Source organism: Chanodichthys erythropterus, chromosome 12 (genome assembly GCF_024489055.1).
Source record: "Chanodichthys erythropterus isolate Z2021 chromosome 12, ASM2448905v1, whole genome shotgun sequence".
NCBI lineage: Eukaryota > Metazoa > Chordata > Actinopteri > Cypriniformes > Xenocyprididae > Chanodichthys > Chanodichthys erythropterus.
The window spans coordinates 50,488,195-50,509,020 of NC_090232.1; the positions used below are offsets into that span (position 1 = coordinate 50,488,195).

General features: G+C 40.5%; 3 protein-coding genes across 3 annotated transcripts in view; 2 read left to right on the forward strand and 1 right to left on the reverse strand.

The window, feature by feature from the left end:
- Positions 1-20,826, forward strand: part of LOC137032441 (B-cell receptor CD22-like) — a 900,294-nt gene that overhangs the window by 763,818 nt on the left and 115,650 nt on the right. The gene's annotated exons all lie outside the window — the stretch shown is intronic.
- Positions 1-20,826, forward strand: part of LOC137031666 (CMRF35-like molecule 7) — a 215,507-nt gene that overhangs the window by 187,309 nt on the left and 7,372 nt on the right. The window lies entirely within an intron of this gene.
- Positions 607-18,229, reverse strand: LOC137032857 (B-cell receptor CD22-like). The gene is made up of 10 exons (XM_067404834.1): positions 18,170-18,229; positions 17,835-17,891; positions 10,736-11,092; positions 10,398-10,646; positions 10,050-10,304; positions 2,207-2,449; positions 2,037-2,127; positions 1,850-1,904; positions 1,308-1,558; positions 607-1,059 (listed from the first exon to the last, which is right to left on the reverse strand). Exons 2-10 carry the CDS (start codon positions 17,887-17,889, stop codon positions 1,002-1,004), a joined length of 1,614 nt encoding a protein of 537 aa, XP_067260935.1. The 5' UTR covers positions 17,890-17,891; positions 18,170-18,229; the 3' UTR covers positions 607-1,001.

Consider the following 20,826-nt stretch of genomic DNA (forward strand, 5'->3'; position numbering starts at 1 on the left):
TTTCCATTCAAAATGAAAAATAAAATAAAATAAAATAAAACTGTTTTTATAGCCTTTCTTCCTGGAAACATTTTCTGAAGAAATATTGAGCAAGACACTCAGTACAGGAACATACTATATATTGAGTAAGACTGGATTTCGACACTTTGACCTCAGAGAGACAAGCTATATTTTGACATCCTTGAGAAAATATTTCTGTTCAGTTTATTGGTGAAAAGAATAGCATCATCACCACCACTTCGGTGGGCAGTAGAGGTGGGTGAGACAGGAAATAGTCATCCAGCAATAGTTCACCCACACATAAGCACCAGACCATAATGAAGACCATAATGAAGAACACATGTACGACACACAGACAGTGTCAATACGTCACTGATCAAAATTAATTCTCAGCTAATGTTGTTAATGCTTTTGCATTTGCTCAATTTTCCTGCATGGGGAATGTAAAAGATTTGAAAGAATAATTTCCATCATCATGTGACTTCAGGGGTTTCGTAAAATTATGGTTTAGTCAAACTGATTAAACCAACATAATTGACCTCGTCTGAACACACGTACACAGAAGCTGCACTACAAATAATCATGAGACTTTAATAGAGTGAGGTGTACATCAAATTTATTTTATCCACTGTTGCACATATACAGAGATCATCACACATAGTACATTATTTTATAGGTCTACAATGACTTAGACATGACGACACACAAGCTCGAATTTGGTCAAACTGATATGGGCTTTTTATTTGCTCACAGAAACATTTGAAGTCAAAAGTTCAAATCAAGTTTTTTAGTCTCACCAAACACCATGTTGTGGGTTCTTGGCTCTTTCAATTGTATTCCGCTCTTGTAATGTGAAAAAGATTACAGACACTGTGTTCCTGCCATATATTTACCTGATTTATTGAATAATAAATAACTGTGCATGCTGAATTGACAGCCCTACTTTCAAAACTTTAATTATAAATTGTTGAGGCCTTTGTCTTCATGATGGTCTCTGTTACTCATTTGACACGGCTGTAGATCACAGAAGCGTCGTCCACAGTTTCAACATTTGATCGCCTAAAGAACATAAAATTAAAATAAATAGAAACAATGTCATGTGTCAGATTACACGAAGTCAAATACAGACACCTTGTATATCACATGCTTCTAAAACCTCAGTGACACACAAAGTTATTAGGAAATGTGTCCAGATTTAAAGAACTATAAATTCTCCTTTCATCACAATCATAAAAGTAACATGCGGATGAGTGGATGACAAATGTTTTATTTTGGGTGAAGTGTCTCTTTAAGCTGGTTCTTCTCACCTCACAGCAGATTCAGGCTGGTGAATCCTGATATTGCCGTACTGGCTTTCGTTCTCCTCTGATCTCTTGGTCTGTTTGTTTTTGGGATGTTGTACAGTTGCGTACTGGATCTCCTCAGTATCTCTGCGATCAGGAGCGTTTCTGTCTCTTCTGGGTTTGCTGGAAGTAACAGTGGCGTACTGAGCATCATCACAATCAGCTGATTCAGAAACATGAACGTCTCTCCCTGTTATGTTAGAGTACAGACTGTCCTGTAATGGAAGAAAATTAATTATTATTTATTATTCACATTTAGGGACCGTTCACACAGAACATTTTCAATTTCAGCGTGTTACTTTTTCATTTGTAAATGCGCTAGACGGACATGTTTGACCGTTGCGCTCATCTGACACTGCGTTAAATAAACACTGTGCTCAATAAAGATGGTAAATTTTTCTCAAGACCTTTTTTTTCTCCTTTCGTTCTACTGACTTGTGTCTCATGTTTTGTATGAATTGCCCCGTCTAAAGAGGTTATTCACATGTTGAGTCTGGATGATTTACCTGCTTCGCTGTGAGTTCTTCAGTTTTAGCATCTCTGCGTTTTCTCCTGTAATAACTGAAAATAAAATTGTAAGCTGCATTTTAAAGAATTAAATTATTTATCACATGACGTGACATTTCCACCTGCACTAGTCGGAAAGTGAATATCTTTCCTAAAATCATTGAGAATGATTTTAATCAAACTTACATTATAAACAGAATGATGATGACGATGATGATAAATCCTACGCATGCCACTGTGATCCCCAACCAGACATGCCAATCAAGATCATGATGCACTGAAAGATGAAGAATTTGAATTAAGACAAACTCTCAAAGCCACACAGCTCTCTTGAGCTTATAAAATAAAAGCTTCACCTGTGACAGTTACAGCGTCTGATCTCTGAGATCCATGTTGATTGTGAGCCTGACAGTAGAAGCGTCCACTCTGTAGTGCACTGAAACTCTGTCCAGATCCAACAGCTGAGCTTTCATTCTCCTTAAACCAGCTGAAGTTCAGAGCAGGAGGGTTTGAATCACTGCTGCAGATCAGATTCACTGAATCTCCTGACACTATTTCACCAGATCCATTTATCAACACTGAGACGTTCCTGGGAGGGTCTGATAACAATTATCAGATTATTAATTTAGGACCTCTTACACAGTGCTTAATTTGTAAATGAAAAATTGCCAGATCCAAAACAACAAATCAAAGGCTCTGTGACCAACACATACAACTTTTCCCAGAACATACAATAAAGTCACTAAACGGTGACGACACAACTATAAAAGCATCATTCGCAAGTTTCTGCATGGCCCCAACTACTTCCTAATGCAGTGTTTCCTAACCTTATTTATTTATTTATTGCCACAGCACAGATTTGATAAGTAAAAAAACATTGCTAATGTATACTTATTAAAATATAAGGGGCACGTTCAAGATCAAACTAGTGCGCAACGTTTCACTACAGTTTCTGGGTTGAACAACATGTTTCCTGGAAACGGTGTGCAATGGGGTTTGAGACAAAGAGTATTGAACCCAAGAGGCGACACTTTGATACTTTTTACACTTTTAGCGAATTTCACTGCCAAATCAGAAGTACAATAGAACAGCTTTTTAAATCCATCAATATTTCTCCAAATGTGCTTCTTTTAAACTAAAAACCTATAGTCAGACTCTTTGCATCACAAAAATACATTATATTTTAAAGAATATAATAGAATACCATTATTTTAAATTGAGCTGAGACATGATTACAGAGGGTTTTTTCACAGCCTAATATGCAAGTCATTTCAGGTCATTATTATGTGATTCTTTTGTTTTCTCAGGTGTAAATGGCCCATTATTCATGATCATTCACGCCTCCACGCATACTGTGTTTCTTGACAAAAAGTGACTTACAAAAACTAAATCAATATAGTGTTTTATATGAACAAGTAGGCATTATAATTTTACATCATTTTGAAGCAAACACTCTAGCCTACAACTTCCAATACCCAGAAGTCTTGTAAACACAGATTTAATATATATTTTTGGCCTTATTTCAGTGACTTATTTTTTTGTTTTTTTCAATAACCACGCATAAATGTTATTCCTTCAAAAACACAAACATGTACATACATGTTCCTCACATATTATGGTAGCCTAGTTTGTGCTGAATACAGTGTAATGACACTTTTTCCATTAATATGTTTATGAACAACTGAAAAAAAAACACAAATGTCAGGGCATGTCAAAACTTCTCCAGGCCCCAAATCAGCCTCAGACTCCAGAGGGTTAAGTCACCAGTAAATTGTACGGCTCCTACAGTAAATGTTGTATTGTCTTATACATATTTAATTTTACCAGTTGTGGAATCCAACCATTCAACCATCTGAGGTAACTTAGTTCCCATTAAGTCAGTCACGTTCGACGTTACATCGATACTGACGTAATGGGGTCTCGCTAGGGAGCCCAATCACCTCCAAGGATACAAAACAAGCCAATGGGAATTGGCCTGTGAGATTTACATGCCGGGCCCCTCCCCCGGCATCCGGGTATAAATAGGGCCGGCATACTCACCTTCATTCATACTTTTGCTTCGGAGCCGATCGGATCGGATCTGCACATTCACCTCTTAAGAAAGAGCGAATTTCAAAAGAGCAAAAAACAGCAATTATAATTGCTATAGGACAAGATCCTAAAAACAGCAATTTTAATTGCTACTCGGCTGTTTTTTGTTCCTGGTGGCTGCTCGAGTCTCTCCAGCTGGTGGGAAGGCACGCTCAGCGGTGGGTGTGATGGCGCGCTGCCCACAGGACGGTGCCACACTCGTCCCTGGGTGCTTCGGCTGGTGAGGTATACTAAAAGAGCAATTTCCAAAACCTCTGGGTCATATGAGAAGGTCCGCGCTGAGGGTGAGCGAGCTTTCGCTCCCTCTCTCTCAGCCGTTCCTTCCTTCGCCACGGGCAGGGTCTTGGCGCCCCGGGAACGCACCGCCTTCCCACGCCACCCTGCCCACTCGGAGCCATGTGAGTGGACTCCACTCACAGCCTCGACCTCGGTGCGCACTGCCTCCTGAGTCAGGCCACAGTGCTCCATGCTGCCCCCCCGTGGGTACTTCTGTTGTCCGGATGGTTCCACTCGTACGGTGCTTGGAGGCGTGGCTACGCCTTCCCAACCCGTCCCGTTGGCTCATTCGGACAGTCAGACTCGGCTACGCGATTCAGTTCGCCAGGCGTCCACCCAGGGTCAGCGGCGTTCTGTTCACCTCGGTGACAGGGCCCAACGCCTCTGTCCTGCGGGCGGAGATTGCGGTTCTCTTGTCGAAGGACGCAATAGAGCGTGTCCCTGCAGCCGAGATGGAGTCTGGGTTTTACAGCCCTTACTTCATAGTACCCAAGAAAGGCGGGGGGTTACGACCAATCCTGGACCTGCGTGTCTTGAATTGGGCCCTTCACAGGCTCCCGTTCAAGATGCTCACCGTGAAACGCATTCTCACGTGCGTTCGCGCCCAGGATTGGTTTGCAGCTATCGACCTGAAGGACGCGTACTTTCATGTCTCGATCCTTCCTCGACACAGACCGTTCCTATGGTTTGCGTTCGAGGGGCGGGCATATCAGTACAGGGTCCTACCCTTCGGGCTGTCCCTGTCTCCTCGCGTCTTTACCAAAGTCGCAGAGGGGGCCCTTGCCCCACTCAGGGAAGTGGGCGTTCGCATCCTCAACTATCTCGACGACTGGCTCATTTTGGCCCAGTCACGAGAGCAGTTGTGCGACCACAGGGACCTGGTGCTCAGGCACCTCAGCCAGTTGGGGCTTCGGGTCAACCGGGAGAAGAGCAAGCTCTGCCCCGTGCAGAGCATCTCTTTTCTCGGTGTGGAGCTGGACTCGGTCAATATGACAGCACGTCTCACCAACGAGCATGCACAGTCGGTGCTGAACTGCCTGAACTCGTTCTCGCGGAAAACAGCGGTCCCACTGAAACAATTTCAGAGGCTCCTGGGGCATATGGCATCCGCAGCCGCGGTCACGCCGCTCGGATTGCTTCATATGAGACCGCTTCAGCACTGGCTGCACGACCGGGTCCCGAGGTGGGCATGGCACCGTGGCTCACTCCGTGTGGTCATCACACCGAGTTGCCGCCACACATTCAGCCCGTGGTCGGACATTGCTTTTCTACGGGCCGGGGTGCCCCTAGTGCAAGTGTCCAGGCATGTTGTTGTCACAACAGATGCCTCTGCCACCGGCTGGGGTGCCATATGCAGTGGCCAGTCGGCGTCGGGGTCCTGGACGGGATCCCATCGCCATTGGCATATCAACTGCCTCGAGTTGCTGGCAGTACTCCTTGCGCTGCGCCGGTTTCGACCGCTGCTGCAGGGCAAGCATGTACTGGTCCGGACGGACAACACATCGGCGGTAGCGTATATCAACCACCAGGGTGGTCTACGCTCCTGTCGCATGTCGCAACTCGCCCGCCATCTCCTTCCGTGGAGTCAGCGCCGACTCAGGCCGCTGCGCGCCTCCTACATCCCGGGCGAGCTCAATCGTGCGGCCGACGCGCTCTCACGACAGCTCATGCTCCCGGGGGAATGGAGACTCCACCCCCAGGCAGTCCAGCTGTTATGGAGCCGGTTCGGGGAAGCACAGGTGGACCTGTTCGCTTCTCTGGAATCCGCCCATTGCCAGTTGTTTTATTCGCTGACCGAGGGGACCCTCGGCACGGATGCACTGGCACACAGCTGGCCCCGGGGCCTACGCAAGTATGCGTTTCCCCCAGTGAGCCTCCTTGCACAGACACTGTGCAAGGTCAGGGAGGACGAGGAGCAGGTCTTGCTAGTTGCGCCGTACTGGCCCAACCGGACCTGGTTCCCGGAACTCATGCTCCTCGCGACAGCCCATCCCTGGCGCATTCCCCTGAGGCAGGATATCCTCTCTCAGGGGCAGGGCACCATATGGCACCCACGTCCCAACCTGTGGAACCTCCACGTGTGGTTCCTGGACGGGACGCGGCAGACTTGAGTGACCTACCGCCCGCGGTAGTCGACACCATCACTTCGGCCCGAGCCCCCTCGACGAGGCGCGCTTACGCTTTGAAGTGGAGTCTGTTCGCTGAGTGATGTTCCTCCAGCAGGGAGGACCCCCGGAAATGCCCGGTCGGTGTTGTGCTTTCCTTCCTTCAAGAGGGTTTGGAACGGAGGCTGTCCCCTTCCACCCTGAAGGTCTATGTGGCCGCCATCGCAGCACATCACGATGTGCTCGACGGCAAGTCACTAGGGAAGCACGACCTGATCATCAGGTTCCTCAGAGGCGCCAGGAGGTTGAATCCCCCTAGGCCTCGCCTCATTCCCTCCTGGGATCTCTCCATCGCCCTCTTGGGCCTTCGGGGAGCTCCCTTCGAGCCCCTTGAGTCAGTCGAGCTGAAACATCTGTCTCTTAAGACAGTGCTCCTGACCGCGCTCGCCTCCTTCAAGAGGGTTGGGGACCTGCAAGCATTTTCGGTCAGCGATTCGTGCCTGGAATTCGGGCCGGACTACTCTCAAGTCATCTTGAGACCCCGGCCTGGATATGTGCCCAAGGTTCCCACCACTCCCTTCAGGGACCAGGTGGTGAACCTGCAAGCACTGCCCCCGGAGGAGGCAGACCCAGCCCTTGCATTGCTGTGTCCCGTTCGTGCTCTGCGCGTTTACGTGGACCGCACGCAGAGCTTTAGAAGCTCTGAGCAGCTCTTTGTCTGTTTTGGAGGTCAGCAGAAGGGAAAGGCTGTCTCCAAACAGAGGTTGGCCCACTGGATAGTGGATGCCGTCGCCTTGGCGTACCAGTCCCAAGGCGAGCCGTGCCCTCTCGGGTTGCGAGCTCACTCCACTCGGGGTGTTGCTTCCTCCTGGGCGTTGGCGCACGGCGCCTCTGTTGCAGACATCTGCAGAGCTGCAGGCTGGGCGACACCAAACACATTCGCGAGGTATTATAACCTCCGAGTGGAACCGGTGTCCACCCGTGTGCTTTCTACTCGTAGTTAGCCATGGGTGTTCGCTTGCTGTGCCATTTCCCTCGGGAGAGGGAATGCGAGCACTTTTTCTGCTCCTCAGTTCAGTTCCCCGTAACGGCGAACCCTGTGGAGTTCCTCCTGCATCTTGCGGCGGCCAGACGTGGCGGAGGCGTCCGGCGCTAGGTCCAGTACTCGTGTGTATGCCCAGTTGGTCTGCCCTTGTACTGGGCTAGATGCCCATATGCTGTGATTCCCCTCGGGTAATCCCATATGAGATTGTCCACGGTAAGGTTTCCCTGACGGTAAACCCGTGTCTTTCCCTGGGCGGCTTCGCTTTTGCACCGTCTCTGATTGCTAGTCGTTCCTCCCGAAAGGTAGGACCTACATCAGAGATCTTCCATATGCGTTACTGTTCTCAGACCAGTCCATATGTGTCTTCCACACGTTACCTCCCTTCGGGCAGGGTGTGGTCTCCGTAGCTTTCCCCTCCTCGGGGAACGCTTTCCTGGCGTTTTTGTCGTTGCTGGAAAACGAGGGATTGAGTCCGAAGCACTCTCCCCCGTGGGGTAGGAACAGCAGCTTCGACTTCTCCACGGTAACGCCCTGTCCTCTCCATCCCACCGGTATGGAAGACATTCCTGGGCTTACTCTGGGCGCTGGAGGGTTGCGAGTATGGGCCGCATTTGCACTTGGCACGCCTCAGCCTGCCAGCACCTGCCTCCCTAACACTCGTAACGTGGTTCAGTTGCTATGGCGTTTTCCACGGGACCCCATTACGTCAGTATCGACGTAACGTTGAACGTGACTGACTGAATGGGAACGTCTAGGTTACTAATGTAACCCCCGTTCCCAGAAGGAGGGAACGGAGACGTTACGTTCCCTTGCCATAGCTTTGTGCCACCGCTGAGCGGCCAGATACCTATCTCGGCTCCTCAGCAAAAATATGAATGAAGGTGAGTATGCCGGCCCTATTTATACCCGGATGCCGGGGGAGGGGCCCGGCATGTAAATCTCACAGGCCAATTCCCATTGGCTTGTTTTGTATCCTTGGAGGTGATTGGGCTCCCTAGCGAGACCCCATTACGTCAGTATCGACGTAACGTCTCCGTTCCCTCCTTCTGGGAACGGGGGTTACATTAGTAACCTAGACGTTAGTCTACTTTATTGAGTTTATTCCATTTTATGCAACTTCACACATTTATTCATAGTAAATTAATACATTTAAGATCATATTTGCAGCGAACAATATAATTCAGAGTGGAGTAATAGTGATAGTAGTATCTAGGTCTGAATTGAAATAGGTTTTATTGTGCGTTTTAATGGATCACACTACAAACATAATAATCTTATAATACATGATGCATTGCTGTGTCCGTTATCACATAATTCACACTTTTGGACACTTTTGCTTTAACGGACATTAGACGACACTGCAAAATCAAGCTGTTATATTCATATATTTATTGTCCAACATTCTCAATTTTTCTAATTCATGTCCTTAATTTAATTTCATATGTTGGTAATAATTCAGTTTTTATAAGCCTTTTATAGAATTTTAACCCAAACTGACTGGGTTTCTAGAGAGCAAAAGTTTTGTGAAAAAAGTTGAAGACTTAAACACAAATTGTGTAAAATAAACTGTAAAAAGGATTGGATGATCATTAGTGGTAGTATTTTATTCTGTGTTGTCATCATTCAGGTTGGATTTCAGCTTTAATGTATGTTTTTTTTTTTTTTTTTTTTTTTTTTTTAAAGCTGATATTGCCATAGAAACTAGTGGACTGCCGACTTGCTTTCACCCCAAAATGGAGGAAACGCAGGGCTGCTGCTGGGCACCGGTGTTGCATTGGAACATTCTATTGAGTGTCGCTTCTTGTTAGTGTATATTCTTTGTTCGAGATACGTCTTCTCTTGTTTGGTGGGTGTGTCAAAAATGTCAGCCTGATCAGCAGCAACATGTATATAAAGCACGCGGTATTAAAGAGACAGTTCGCATAATGGGTCCAAGTAAAGTCATTTACAAATGTGTCTGCTGCAGCACGGTATACGCAACAATTGAAGAAATTAGAAGACATGTTTGTCATAAGAGTTTTATAGAAAAATATCAAGAAAGCATATCAACATGATGATGTAGCTGTTTATATTTTTAGCTTCATTGCAAGGCAAGTTTATTTATATACACAAAAATAAATTTCATACACAATGGTAATTAAGTGCTTTCTTAATTAATGTGCTCTTTTATTCTGGGCAGTGACTGTAATACTGAGCGTTTTTTGCAGTATTTAACACATATTTATACCGATTTCATCAGGCTCCAAAAATTCTTCAAAAAGAACACAAAGAATGACCTTCTCAGCTGCCATAGTTGCAACTCTTGCGTCAGGTGTTCAACACACCACCGTTTCCTTTTAAAAGATGATTTGCAATGTTTTGTCAGGGCTAATGCAGCACTATAACAGAGTTATAATATTTGACTGACAGTTTGAGGATCCAGTAGCGATATGAGGTTTAGTCACAAGCTCTTTTAAATTCTTGTCATTGGTTAAATATTTGCAAAACTCACATACAGACGTAAATGATGACCATTGATTGTTAAAAATAAAATAAAACAAAAATTCTGAAATGTAACATTGATGATATATACTTATTTGTAGCATGTATTTATTTATGTAAGCACTGCATTTTTTAAAATTACTAATGTGAAATTAAATTATCAAAACATAATTAACATCTTATGTTTTATAATAAACTCACACATGATGTTTAAAGTCACAGCAGCAGAGTATTTCTCTCCATGTTCATTTCTGGATCTGCACTTGTATTCTCCACTGTCATCAGAGCTGATCTTTGAGATGCTGTAGATTCTTCCAGATCCTACAAACTTTCTTCCTTTAAACCATCTGATTTCTGCAGGAGGGTTTGAATCACTGCTGCAGTTCAGAGTCACTGAATCTCCTGACACTATTTCACCAGATGGACTGATGGACACTGAGGCACTCTTTGGTGCATCTAAAAGAACAAAAAAAAAAAAAAAAAAAAAAAAAAATTAAATTTCAAATGTGAATTCAACAAGTTTTTGAAAATAAATGAATCTGTACTCACACATGACATTGAGCTGAACAGCAGGAGAGATGTAATTGTGTCTGTGTACAGCACAGCTATATCTGCCTGCATCCTCTCTTCTGACTGACTGCAGCAGGAGTTCATTGTTTCTGTCTCTTCTCTCAGTTAATGGCTGTGAGTTTCTGTACCAGATGAATGTTGCTCTGTCAGTCAGAGTGCAGCTGCTTTTACATGTCAGACGGACTGAATCTCCCTCTGTCACTCTCTCAGGAGACTCCACCTGAAGATCTGAACACAACACACACATTATATCTAGTGCTGCTGTCATACACTGATTATTATTCAACATAATGCACAGAAGAAGAGAGAAACCTCACCAAAGTCACCTGTGACAGTAAGAGTCACTCCTGGATCACCAAGCCATTTACCATCAGGTTTATCACTGATGAATCTGAAATAGTACTCGTGTGAATCCTTCAGTGTCACATGACTCAGTCTGATGGTGCAATTCTGCTGTTTATCTCCCAGATACTGAATCCTCTGACTGTATTTACGGTCCTTAGACAGATCTTGAAACTCTCCATTAACTTTTTCCAGTGTTTTGGTCCAGAACACTTTCATGATCTGATATCCAGTAGGGTATGTATAAGTGCAGTTCATTATCACTGATGAGTCCTTTAGTGCACAGATGTGTGAAGGACTGTAACTCACACCCCAATCAGCACTAGAAACCCCTGAAAAACAACATTCACAGGGAAATGATGAAAATGCCCACTAATATATATATATATATATATATATATATATATATATATATATATATATATATATATATATATATATATAATTTACAGCAACTTACTGCCAATTTATTTTGCAAATAAGCCACACTGTAAAAAAAAAAAAAAAAAAAAAAAAAAACTGTCAAATTTACGGTAAAATACCGGCAGCTGTGGTTGCCAGGAATATACCGTGAAAAAAATGTGGAATCTGTAAAAGACAATACGGTATACTGGTTTTGTAACCCTAAATTTTACAGTAGACAACGTATTTTTTTTACCAAAATCATGGTAGAAATAAACAAATATATTTGTCAATTATACAGTAATTTTATGTAAAAATGCAACTTTCCATATATTTTTACGGATATTTGCAGTAAAAAAAAAATATAATATAATAATATATACAGTAATTTGTTGTTAATTTAACAGTAATACACTCAAAAAAATAATACATTGTATTTACTTAATTTTTTTATGTCAACAGGTTCCACGTAACTTGGTTATGTTGCATGTAATTAACATTATTGGTTTTTGTCCAAAACCATTACATTTAGTTACCCTAAAAATCCAGTTTATTTGATTAGTTTATATAGTGGACACATTCAATAACCATTTCCACAACTTTTACAAAATCTTCACTTTGCAAAGTCTCTTATTGTTAGGTGTTAGCCAGATGAGGGTTATATTCCATCTATGGCATGCCCAAAATAGTTGTTTTTATTATTAAAACAACTTTAATTGTTGTTAGCAGGCCCTCAACCCAAGCACATGTTCTACACTTCACCACGATGGTAACCCCAAAACTATTAACATAACAGAAACTTTTAAATACCAACATAATAGAACAGTAAACATTAAAAAGTCTCTCCATTTTCTCATGTTGCTAAAAACTGCTTAAAATAACACTTTATTTCAACATTTACGCTCCTAGATCAGCCCCTTTGCAAAGCATGATGGGTTGTGAAAGTCTTGTTTGTTTGAGTCCTGGTTGAGTTTACTTGATTGAAACATGTTATTTTAATATGAAAACATCAAGTTAAGTCAAAAAGTAATTGTTTTAAGTCAATTTAACATGAAGCAATTAAATTTGAAAAAGAAACCTAATACATAATACGCAATTAGGTTAAAACCTAATGTTGAATTAAAATAAGTTGTTTACATAAAGTGAACAGCATCAAAAAATCCTTGCTCTGTTCTGTGATGCGCGTTCGTGACGTCACGTAATACGCAATTACGTTTAAAAGGTCATGCTTGAAAAATTTCTGTCCTGAAGAAAATTTTCTTTTAGGCTTTTTAATATTAAAGCACCCAGGATACACATACAAAATGGGCATTTTAAACGATAAACTGACACAAATACATTTGAATATGTGGTGTATATGGTCCTCCTTCCGCACATTTGTAAACACCTCAACTTGACCTTTTCAACGTAATTGCGTATTACGTGACGTCACTAACGCGCATCACAGAACAGAGCAAGGCAGGCATTTGTGCTTATAAAACAAACTTTTTTACTTATTTTTGAAATGAGTGATCGATTCTCTAGATAAAGCCCTTATTCATCGTCTGGTATCGTTTAAAGCCCTTTGAAGCTGCACTGAAACTGTCATTTGGACCTTGAACCGTTTGGGTCCCACTGGAGACCATAATATAGGGAAAAATCCTGGAATGTTTTCATCAAAAACCTTAATTTCTTTTCGACTGAAGAAAGAAAGACATGGACATCTTGGATGACATGGGGGTGAGTAAATTATCAGCAAAAGTTTTTTTTAAAAGTGAACTAATCCTTTAAGAACTGCATACTTTACACCTAAGAAATCATTTATCATTAGATCTGTTTTTGACAGCACGTTTTGTTCATTTCTGTGCATTTTGCTCAAGCACTGATCAAACTTTTGAAACTTTATCCATTTTTTTTGCTGCAGAGGGGATCCTGCCAGTCCAAAGTGAACTCCTGATGGACATTGAAGTACTCCTGCAGAGCTTGTATCTTCGACACCATGCGCATTAGAAACTCCACTGAGTGCTTTCCTTCACCAAGGCAGGACCCAGTGACTCATTACTGTTGATCGGTCAGGGGCAGGTCATTTTTTGTTTCATGTTTATTAATTTCTCCATGGATTACCAGCCATATATATATATATATATATATATATATATATATATATATATATATATATATGGACACATGCTGTATTCTCAAGATCTATGCTGTTTGGTAGGAATAGAGAAAATTATATGTTTAGTCTGTTTTCAAATGGTATGTCAAATTTTCTCATTGTTTATCAGTAATATTCACTACCTTGGTTATATATGAGCATCTTTAGATTTTTCTATATTTAGCGGTTGCAAATGTAAAATGTACGGTAAACTATTTATGTTCCTTATATTGTACTGTATTTTTAGCGGTAAAATACCGGCAGCTGTGGTTGCCAGGAATTTACCGTAAAATGTATCTGGTCAAAATAAAATGCTGTAATTTGTTGTACAATTTCTCTGTGTTTTTTACTGTCAAAGGTTTTAATAAGGTTTAACATATTTCTGTTATTTTTACAGTTATTTACCATAATAGGGTCTATCCTATTACTGTTAAATTAACAACAAATTACTGTATATATTATTATATTATAACTTTTTTTTTACTGCAAATATCCGTAAAAAGCTATGGAAAGTTGCATTTTTTACATAAAATTACTGTATAATTGACAAATATATTTGTTTTTATACTACCATGATTTTGGTAAAAAAAAACTACGTAAATTCAGGGTTACAAAACCAGTATACCGTATTGTCTTTTACAGATACCACATTTTTTTACGGTATATTCCTGGCAACCACAGCTGCCGGTATTTTACCGTAAATTTGACAGTTTTTTTTTTTGTAGGCCTAATATATGCTACCATGAAATTATTTTCTGAACTATAATTTCACACAAAATTGCATTTCCAAATAAATAAACAGATACATGCAAAAATACATAATCATAAAGAAACAACTTGATTAGGCTACTTTAAATAAACCAGTAAAAGAAAAACAGGAAAATGTAAAAAAAAAAAAAAACATGGCCTGAAATAATAAATAGGCAGTCACATAATAAATCGTGTTTGTTTCTAAATAATCTGCATGTGAAGAGTTCAGATGCAAAAGCCTCTAAGTGCCATCTGAATTTCTTCTAGAATGATCATTTTTATAAAGCAAAATCCCCAGTGTTAAATTAACACCCAAAGTGAACATATGAGTCCATCATACCGGGTGTTAAAAAGTAACACTGAAGCAGTGTTAAAGTTAATGAGATAATTGATTGATGATTGAGTGATGATTGACAATTAGTGGAGACACCTGATGATAATAAGCAGAATCACTGAAGAAACAACAAGAGAAAAAGAGAGAGACACAACAACTACAACTGACTTCCAGCCATTAAACATTATTACACTTATTATTAACCAGTTTGATTTGATTTCTGTCATACATCAACAAAAGTTCTTACTGAGAATGAACAGGTGTTTAGATGTTAATGTTTTAATGAAAGTTTAGTTTGAAGTCACCATGATGGTGAAAGCATTTCCTTTAGTTTAATTATCTCATTAACTTTAACACTGCTTCAGTGTTACTTTTTAACACCAGGTAAGATGGACTCTTATGTTCACTTTGGGTGTTAATTTAACACTGGGGATTTTGCTGTGGTATAGTTAAGCACTTTCACTTAAATGACAATTAATAGGTAATTTGCATTGCCATTTAAGTGAAATTATTGAACTTAAATATACAAGCTTGATAAAAATGATAATTCTAGAAGAAAATTTCAGATGGCACTTAGAGGCTTTTGCATCTGAGCTCTTCATGTATTAATCATGTTGATAGGCCCTATAAAACAAATATTACATATTAATCATGTCAATGTCCTGCATCTGTTATTGACGTCCAAAAAAATTACCCCGTTCAAAGTACAAATGTTGAACGTTAAGATGACATCCAAGTTGGGTCATGGTTGGACGTCCAAATAGTGGACCTAGTTTGGACGTCAGATATGTAAGAACTGTGGACGAACCAGACAAATGAATCATTTAGATGATTCTTTCAAAACATAATTCTAATTCAGAATTGAGGTTCCGGCTCCGGACCGTCTGCAGATAAAGCCAGGCTGATTACTTTTACGACACATGCTTCCTGATAGCAGAAGCGACATACCAAAGGGTCACCCAAGAAGACAGAGAGACAATCCAGACCCTTTTGTTTCCTTACTTCACAGGAGAGCCAAAGAGACTGTTGAACAAATAAATCTGCTTCAAAATTGTTCCAACAATTTTAACGGACTTATCAAACATCTTTTAACTACATACATTTTGCATTTTGTGTCGACAAGTACTACCTGTAAACAGTTAGGCTTTAGAACACTCACAATTCGTGTAAATGCATTAACTCTTGACTGAATGACTGGAAGTATGCCTTATTTGGACTTAATTTGATTCTTTCTCCCTTTCCTATATTCTGACTTGAATGAAATCTGTATTGTATGTATTGTATTCCATTTAATAGCAATTATGTTAAAGTGGCACTCTGCTAAAGCAGAGACAGACCGGGATGTAACACTTAGGTTTTATTGGGGGCAGAGGAAGGCCCTCTTGAAACGGGTCAATGTCTGATTGGCCAAGACTCCTCTGAGGTGTGACAAACAACTCAGTTTAAATAATCATATGGCAAGATAGTGAAGGAGAGAAGTTGGTTAGTAAACGAACTGGAGTTGGTTAGTTCTGGTAAGAGAAACCATGACCAGAGTACCAAGAACAATGGAGTAACAAGAAGAACAGACCAGCCGCTCATTCAAGCCATCCAACCTTCACTCACTTTTCTTTTCTTTACTTAATTTTCCTTTACTGCTGAAAGTCTTGTGTCCTAAGTTTCGCCGCAAAGTTCAACCAACGACTTTTGCCGCTTCAACTCCAGCGACAAAGAGACTTCTTTCATTGTTCCACACGGACCTGATCTGGACCAATCATCGACTTGGGAAACCCCTCTCTGCACGACGAGGGAAATTCACCTTTAAGTCAACGCAAGCAAGTACCTCCAGACCAAAACTGAACTGGTGCATAAATGAATGATTCATGGTTCGTTCTGGTCCTTGAAATGCATTGATAGGAATTCGGTTAATCAGATCACTCTCTCTCTCTCTCTCTCTCTCTCTCTCTCTTTCAAAACTCTTTCTCTCTCATTTCCTTCTTACTGCAACACGTATGAATGTGTGTGTGTGTATGTGCGTGCCTTTGTGTTAGATTAGTTTGTGTTAGAATAAATAAAATCTCTTGTAGATTTTAAAAGGAAAGTGTCTTGTATTATGTGCTTTATGATTTAATGTCTTAAACTGTGATCAAGTTACCGTGCTCTAATCAGTGTTTTCACGATTGTTGGATATTTATATCCGTTACAAGAGCTTATTACGGCTCGAGCAAATGAACGCTGGACGAATCAGTTGCTCGGTCGTAATCTAAACAACTCTTTATAATTCCCTAAATATTTCATTTGAGCTAATTTTACTTCCTAGGGTGTTTTCCCTACAAATAGATGTTCAGAAATGGTCATGGACCGACGGACCTAATATATACATGAGCTGCACGTCTATCCAACGTCCAGTGTTTAGTGAGATTTTTTAACATCTTGCTTCTTTTTGTTTGCTTAAAAATATAAAGATTTATACTGTGAATTCCAATGTGCACAACCCCAAAAGATGTAGTTTTACTCAAATAATACCATAAAATCTAAGGTTTTTAGACATTTTCAACATTACAGTATTTAATTGTAAAATGTATGCATATTTATTTGTTTTCACAGAAAATATTTATAATTTCAACATATTACAGTAAAAAACAAAGTTTTATCCAGTCTCACAATTAACGGTTATTCAATCTATTTAATACAGTAAAAGGAAGTTTTTGGTTTTACGCTCCATTACCGTTGGAATTTGACGGTGTTTTGCTGTATATTTTACTGACTTTTTTTACAGTGCAGTATATTTACAAGAGTATATCATCAACACAGTAAATCATCAACTAGACTTATACTGTAAATTACAGCACAACTGTAAAACAACAAAACAAGAGCAGCTGTGAATTTAGAGTTCTTTACTATAATATGTTACTGTAATTATACACTGAATTAAAACCTGTTAATAAACTTAATTTGATGAAACCAACTGTCTTAAATCGGTCAATTGCCATTTAATATATATATTGTGTTGGTAATTTGATTATATTAATACTGTGAATTATCTCTTGAAATAAAAATTAACTAAACATCAATTCAACTCAGTTCAGCAACATATTATCAGTGTTATTATTCTCAGTGTGTCTTGATCTTCTCCTGGACTGAAGCACAGGCTTTACTCTTCAGCACAATGGTGACCTACAAAACTCAATTTATGTGAACTCAATGACTAATTCAGAGAAACTAACTTTTCTCATTTTAGTACATTCAACTCCGATTTTACAGTAAACTATTTGCTTCCAGCCACAGCCTTAGCCTTAGAAGACATTAAATCTCTGAAGATCTGATTAAACAACTCCACAAACAGCATTACCAGCTTCACTTATTACTAACCAGACTGACTTTATTTCTGTCATCTGGGCTAAATGATTAGTCAAAACCTTTCTAATGTTGAGATATTATAAATCCCATTGCATTTACAGGAGGGACTCACCTGGAATCATGAGCAGAAACAGCAGAAGAAGAGAAGGAGTCAGTCTCTGTGACATCACTGCAGGAAACAAAATCATTTACACAAAAACACGTCATCTTTAGTTTCATAAATACAATTACAATTGCACTCTATGTTATAAACACTGTAAAAAAAATGATAATACTATTTTAACATTATTACCGTTAGTTTGTCACTTAAAGATGACATTAGGCACACATGAGCTTTGGATGTTCAGAGGTAATTATGAAAGAAAATATTTCTCACTTCAAGTTTCTTCTGTGAATGGAGATTCATTAGTTATTCAATATTCATTACTGAACAAGTGTAACTCTTACCGTGTTGTAGTTTCAGACACAGCAAACAGACTCCAGGAGAGTGAACCGCAAATGCGAGCTGAAAACGTTCTTCTGCTGATTAAGTTTGTTCCTTCCCTTTTTTAGTCTGTTATAGTGACTTGCCCCATGCCAACACAACCCAACCCAAATTAGACTACAGGAACAACCTACTGTACATGAAACCACTTGCAAAGTATAGAAGATAAAACTCTCTTTAATTTGATAAAAATCAAATTCAACTTTCAGTGTGAAGGGAAACTTCCTGTTTGAGGATGTTTATACGTTTGAATTTTTTTTCCTCCTTTTTTTTCTAATAAGTAGTTCTTCATATTTATAGACAGTGTTTGCACAATAAGATCAAACTGTATGTTTACATGCCTGTTCAGTAATATTTTACACCTCTTTGAGGCAGGAACATGCAAATATTTTCCCTTATGTAATGGATGAAGTATATATTCCCATATATATGGATGGATGGATGAATAGGAGAATGGTTGGTTGGGTGATTGGATGGCGTAACCTTGAGGATGGCCAGACTTTACCTTCACTGCCCTGAAGAGGGAGCTGTTTTCTGACACTGTTTCTTCATACATGTGCATTAGGGAAGTATAACTCTATAAACACATAAACACACACACACACACACACACACACACACACACACACACACACACACAGCATGTGGTTTGGCTTTTTTCAGTCAACTCATTGTGGTCTTTGCATCAACAGAATCTCACTCCAGGTTCATGATGATGGTGGCTTTGATGTGTGTTTTCGCTCTGTTTTTCATGTGTGTGTTTGGTCTGTTTCAAGTCCTCAAGCACAACAGCTGCAGTAACTCAGGTGAGACTACAGCACTAACAGAACATGTACTTTTCTTCAAAACATGTTCTGAAAGAGCCCCTGCATATTTCAATAAATCGATAATTAAATCAATTAAATCTGCATGTTCTTATCAGGTTCTGCTCCTCAACGAAGGACAATATCAAACTGATATACTGATATATATAGTGCAGGTGACGACAGCAAATCTTATTCATAAGTAATAACCTTGTTTTAACATCAGTGTTATATTAGAATCATTGAGGTACTATTTTTATATATTTATATACACCGATCAGGCATAAAATTATGACCACGTTCCTAATATTGTGTTTGTCCCCATTTTGCAGCAAAAACAGCCCTGACCCGTCGAGGCATGGACTCCTCTAGACCCCTGAAGGTGTGCTGTGGTATCTGACACCAAGATGTTAGCAGCAGATCCTTTAAGTTGTGAGGTGGAGCCTCCATGGATCAGACTTTTTGTTTGTTCAGCACATCCAACAGATGCTCGATTGGATTAAGATCTGGGGAATCTGGAGGCCAAGTCAACACCTCAAACTCGTTGTTGTGCTCCTCAAACCATTCCTGAACCATTTTTGCTTTGTAGCAGGAGCATTCTCCTGCTGAAAGAGGCCACAGCCACCAGGGAATACCGTTTCCATGAAAGGGTGTACATGGTCTGCAACAATGCTTAGGTAGGTGGTACGTGTCAAAGTAACATCATGGATGGCATGACCCAAGGTTTCCCAGCAAAACATTGCCCAAAGCATCACACTGCCTCCGCCGGCTCACCTTCTTCCCATAGTGCATCCTGGTGCCATGTGTTCCCCAGGTAAGCGACGCACACGCACCCGGCCATCCACGTGATGTAAAAGAAAATGTGATTTATCAGACCAGGACACTTTCTTCCATTGCTCCGTGGTCCAGTTCTGATGTCCACTGTTGTCTCTTTCAGTGGTGGACAGGGGTCAGTATGGTCACCCTGACTGGTCTGCAGCTGTGCTGCTCCATACACAGCAAAGTGATGCACTGTGTATTCTGACACCTTTCTATCAGTACCAGCATTAACTTCTGAAGCAATTTGAGCTACAGTAGCTTGTCTGTTGGATCCGACCACACGGTCCAGCCTTCGCTCCTCACGTGCATCAATGATCTTGGCCGCCCATGACCCTTTCAACGGTTCACCACTGTTCCTTTTGATAGATACTGATCACTGCAGACCGGGAACACCCTACTAGAGCCCCACAAACCCAGATTATACAAGCACAAGTATCTTGTATGTTATTTTAGTTATTAAATATAATACAGAAATCATTCACATTTGTCTCAGCATAGTTTTGTGAAGCAGAAAGTATTAATCACTGTTGTATTTATCATCTTCACTTTGCTGCATTTGCATTGGTATTTGTGTCTCGCCATCTAATAAACATAACATAATCCTATGTTGTTTCACTGAAAACAAGTTTGATTAGATTATGCAATTTTGCATCAATTAAGTAGTCTACTGGAAAACAAGACATAAATACTGAAGAAGAAAATGTTTTGCAGTGTCAGTTTGCACAGTAGGTTTTTATTTGGGGCCCTCTGCTGGTCACGAGCGATTAAACCGCTCTGTGCAAAACACTCCTTATAAATAAAGTATGGAATACAATATTGTATTACCTTATGAAAATTAGAACTTAGAGAAGATTTTTTTATCACTTTTTTAGAGAATCCTTATAAGTGTAAAATGGACTTTCCTAATCTTGTTTAAATGTTTGTTCCTGTTCAAACAATTATAATACAGAAAAGAGAGGACTGCAACCTTTGGAGTCACTTTATACTGGTGAAAAGTG

What these genes read in the sequence shown, in the direction of transcription:
- LOC137032857 (XM_067404834.1), bottom strand. Translation starts at nt 17,889, where the DNA reads ATGTCACAGAGACTGACTCCTTCTCTTCTTCTGCTGTTTCTGCTCATG. An exon ending in AGACGCTGTAACTGTCACAG is followed by an intron (nt 2,128 to 2,206) that starts GTGAAGCTTTTA and finishes TTCATCTTTCAG; the next exon opens with TGCATCATGATCTTGATTGG. An exon ending in ATCATCATTCTGTTTATAAT is followed by an intron (nt 1,905 to 2,036) that starts GTAAGTTTGATT and finishes TTTTATTTTCAG; the next exon opens with TTATTACAGGAGAAAACGCA.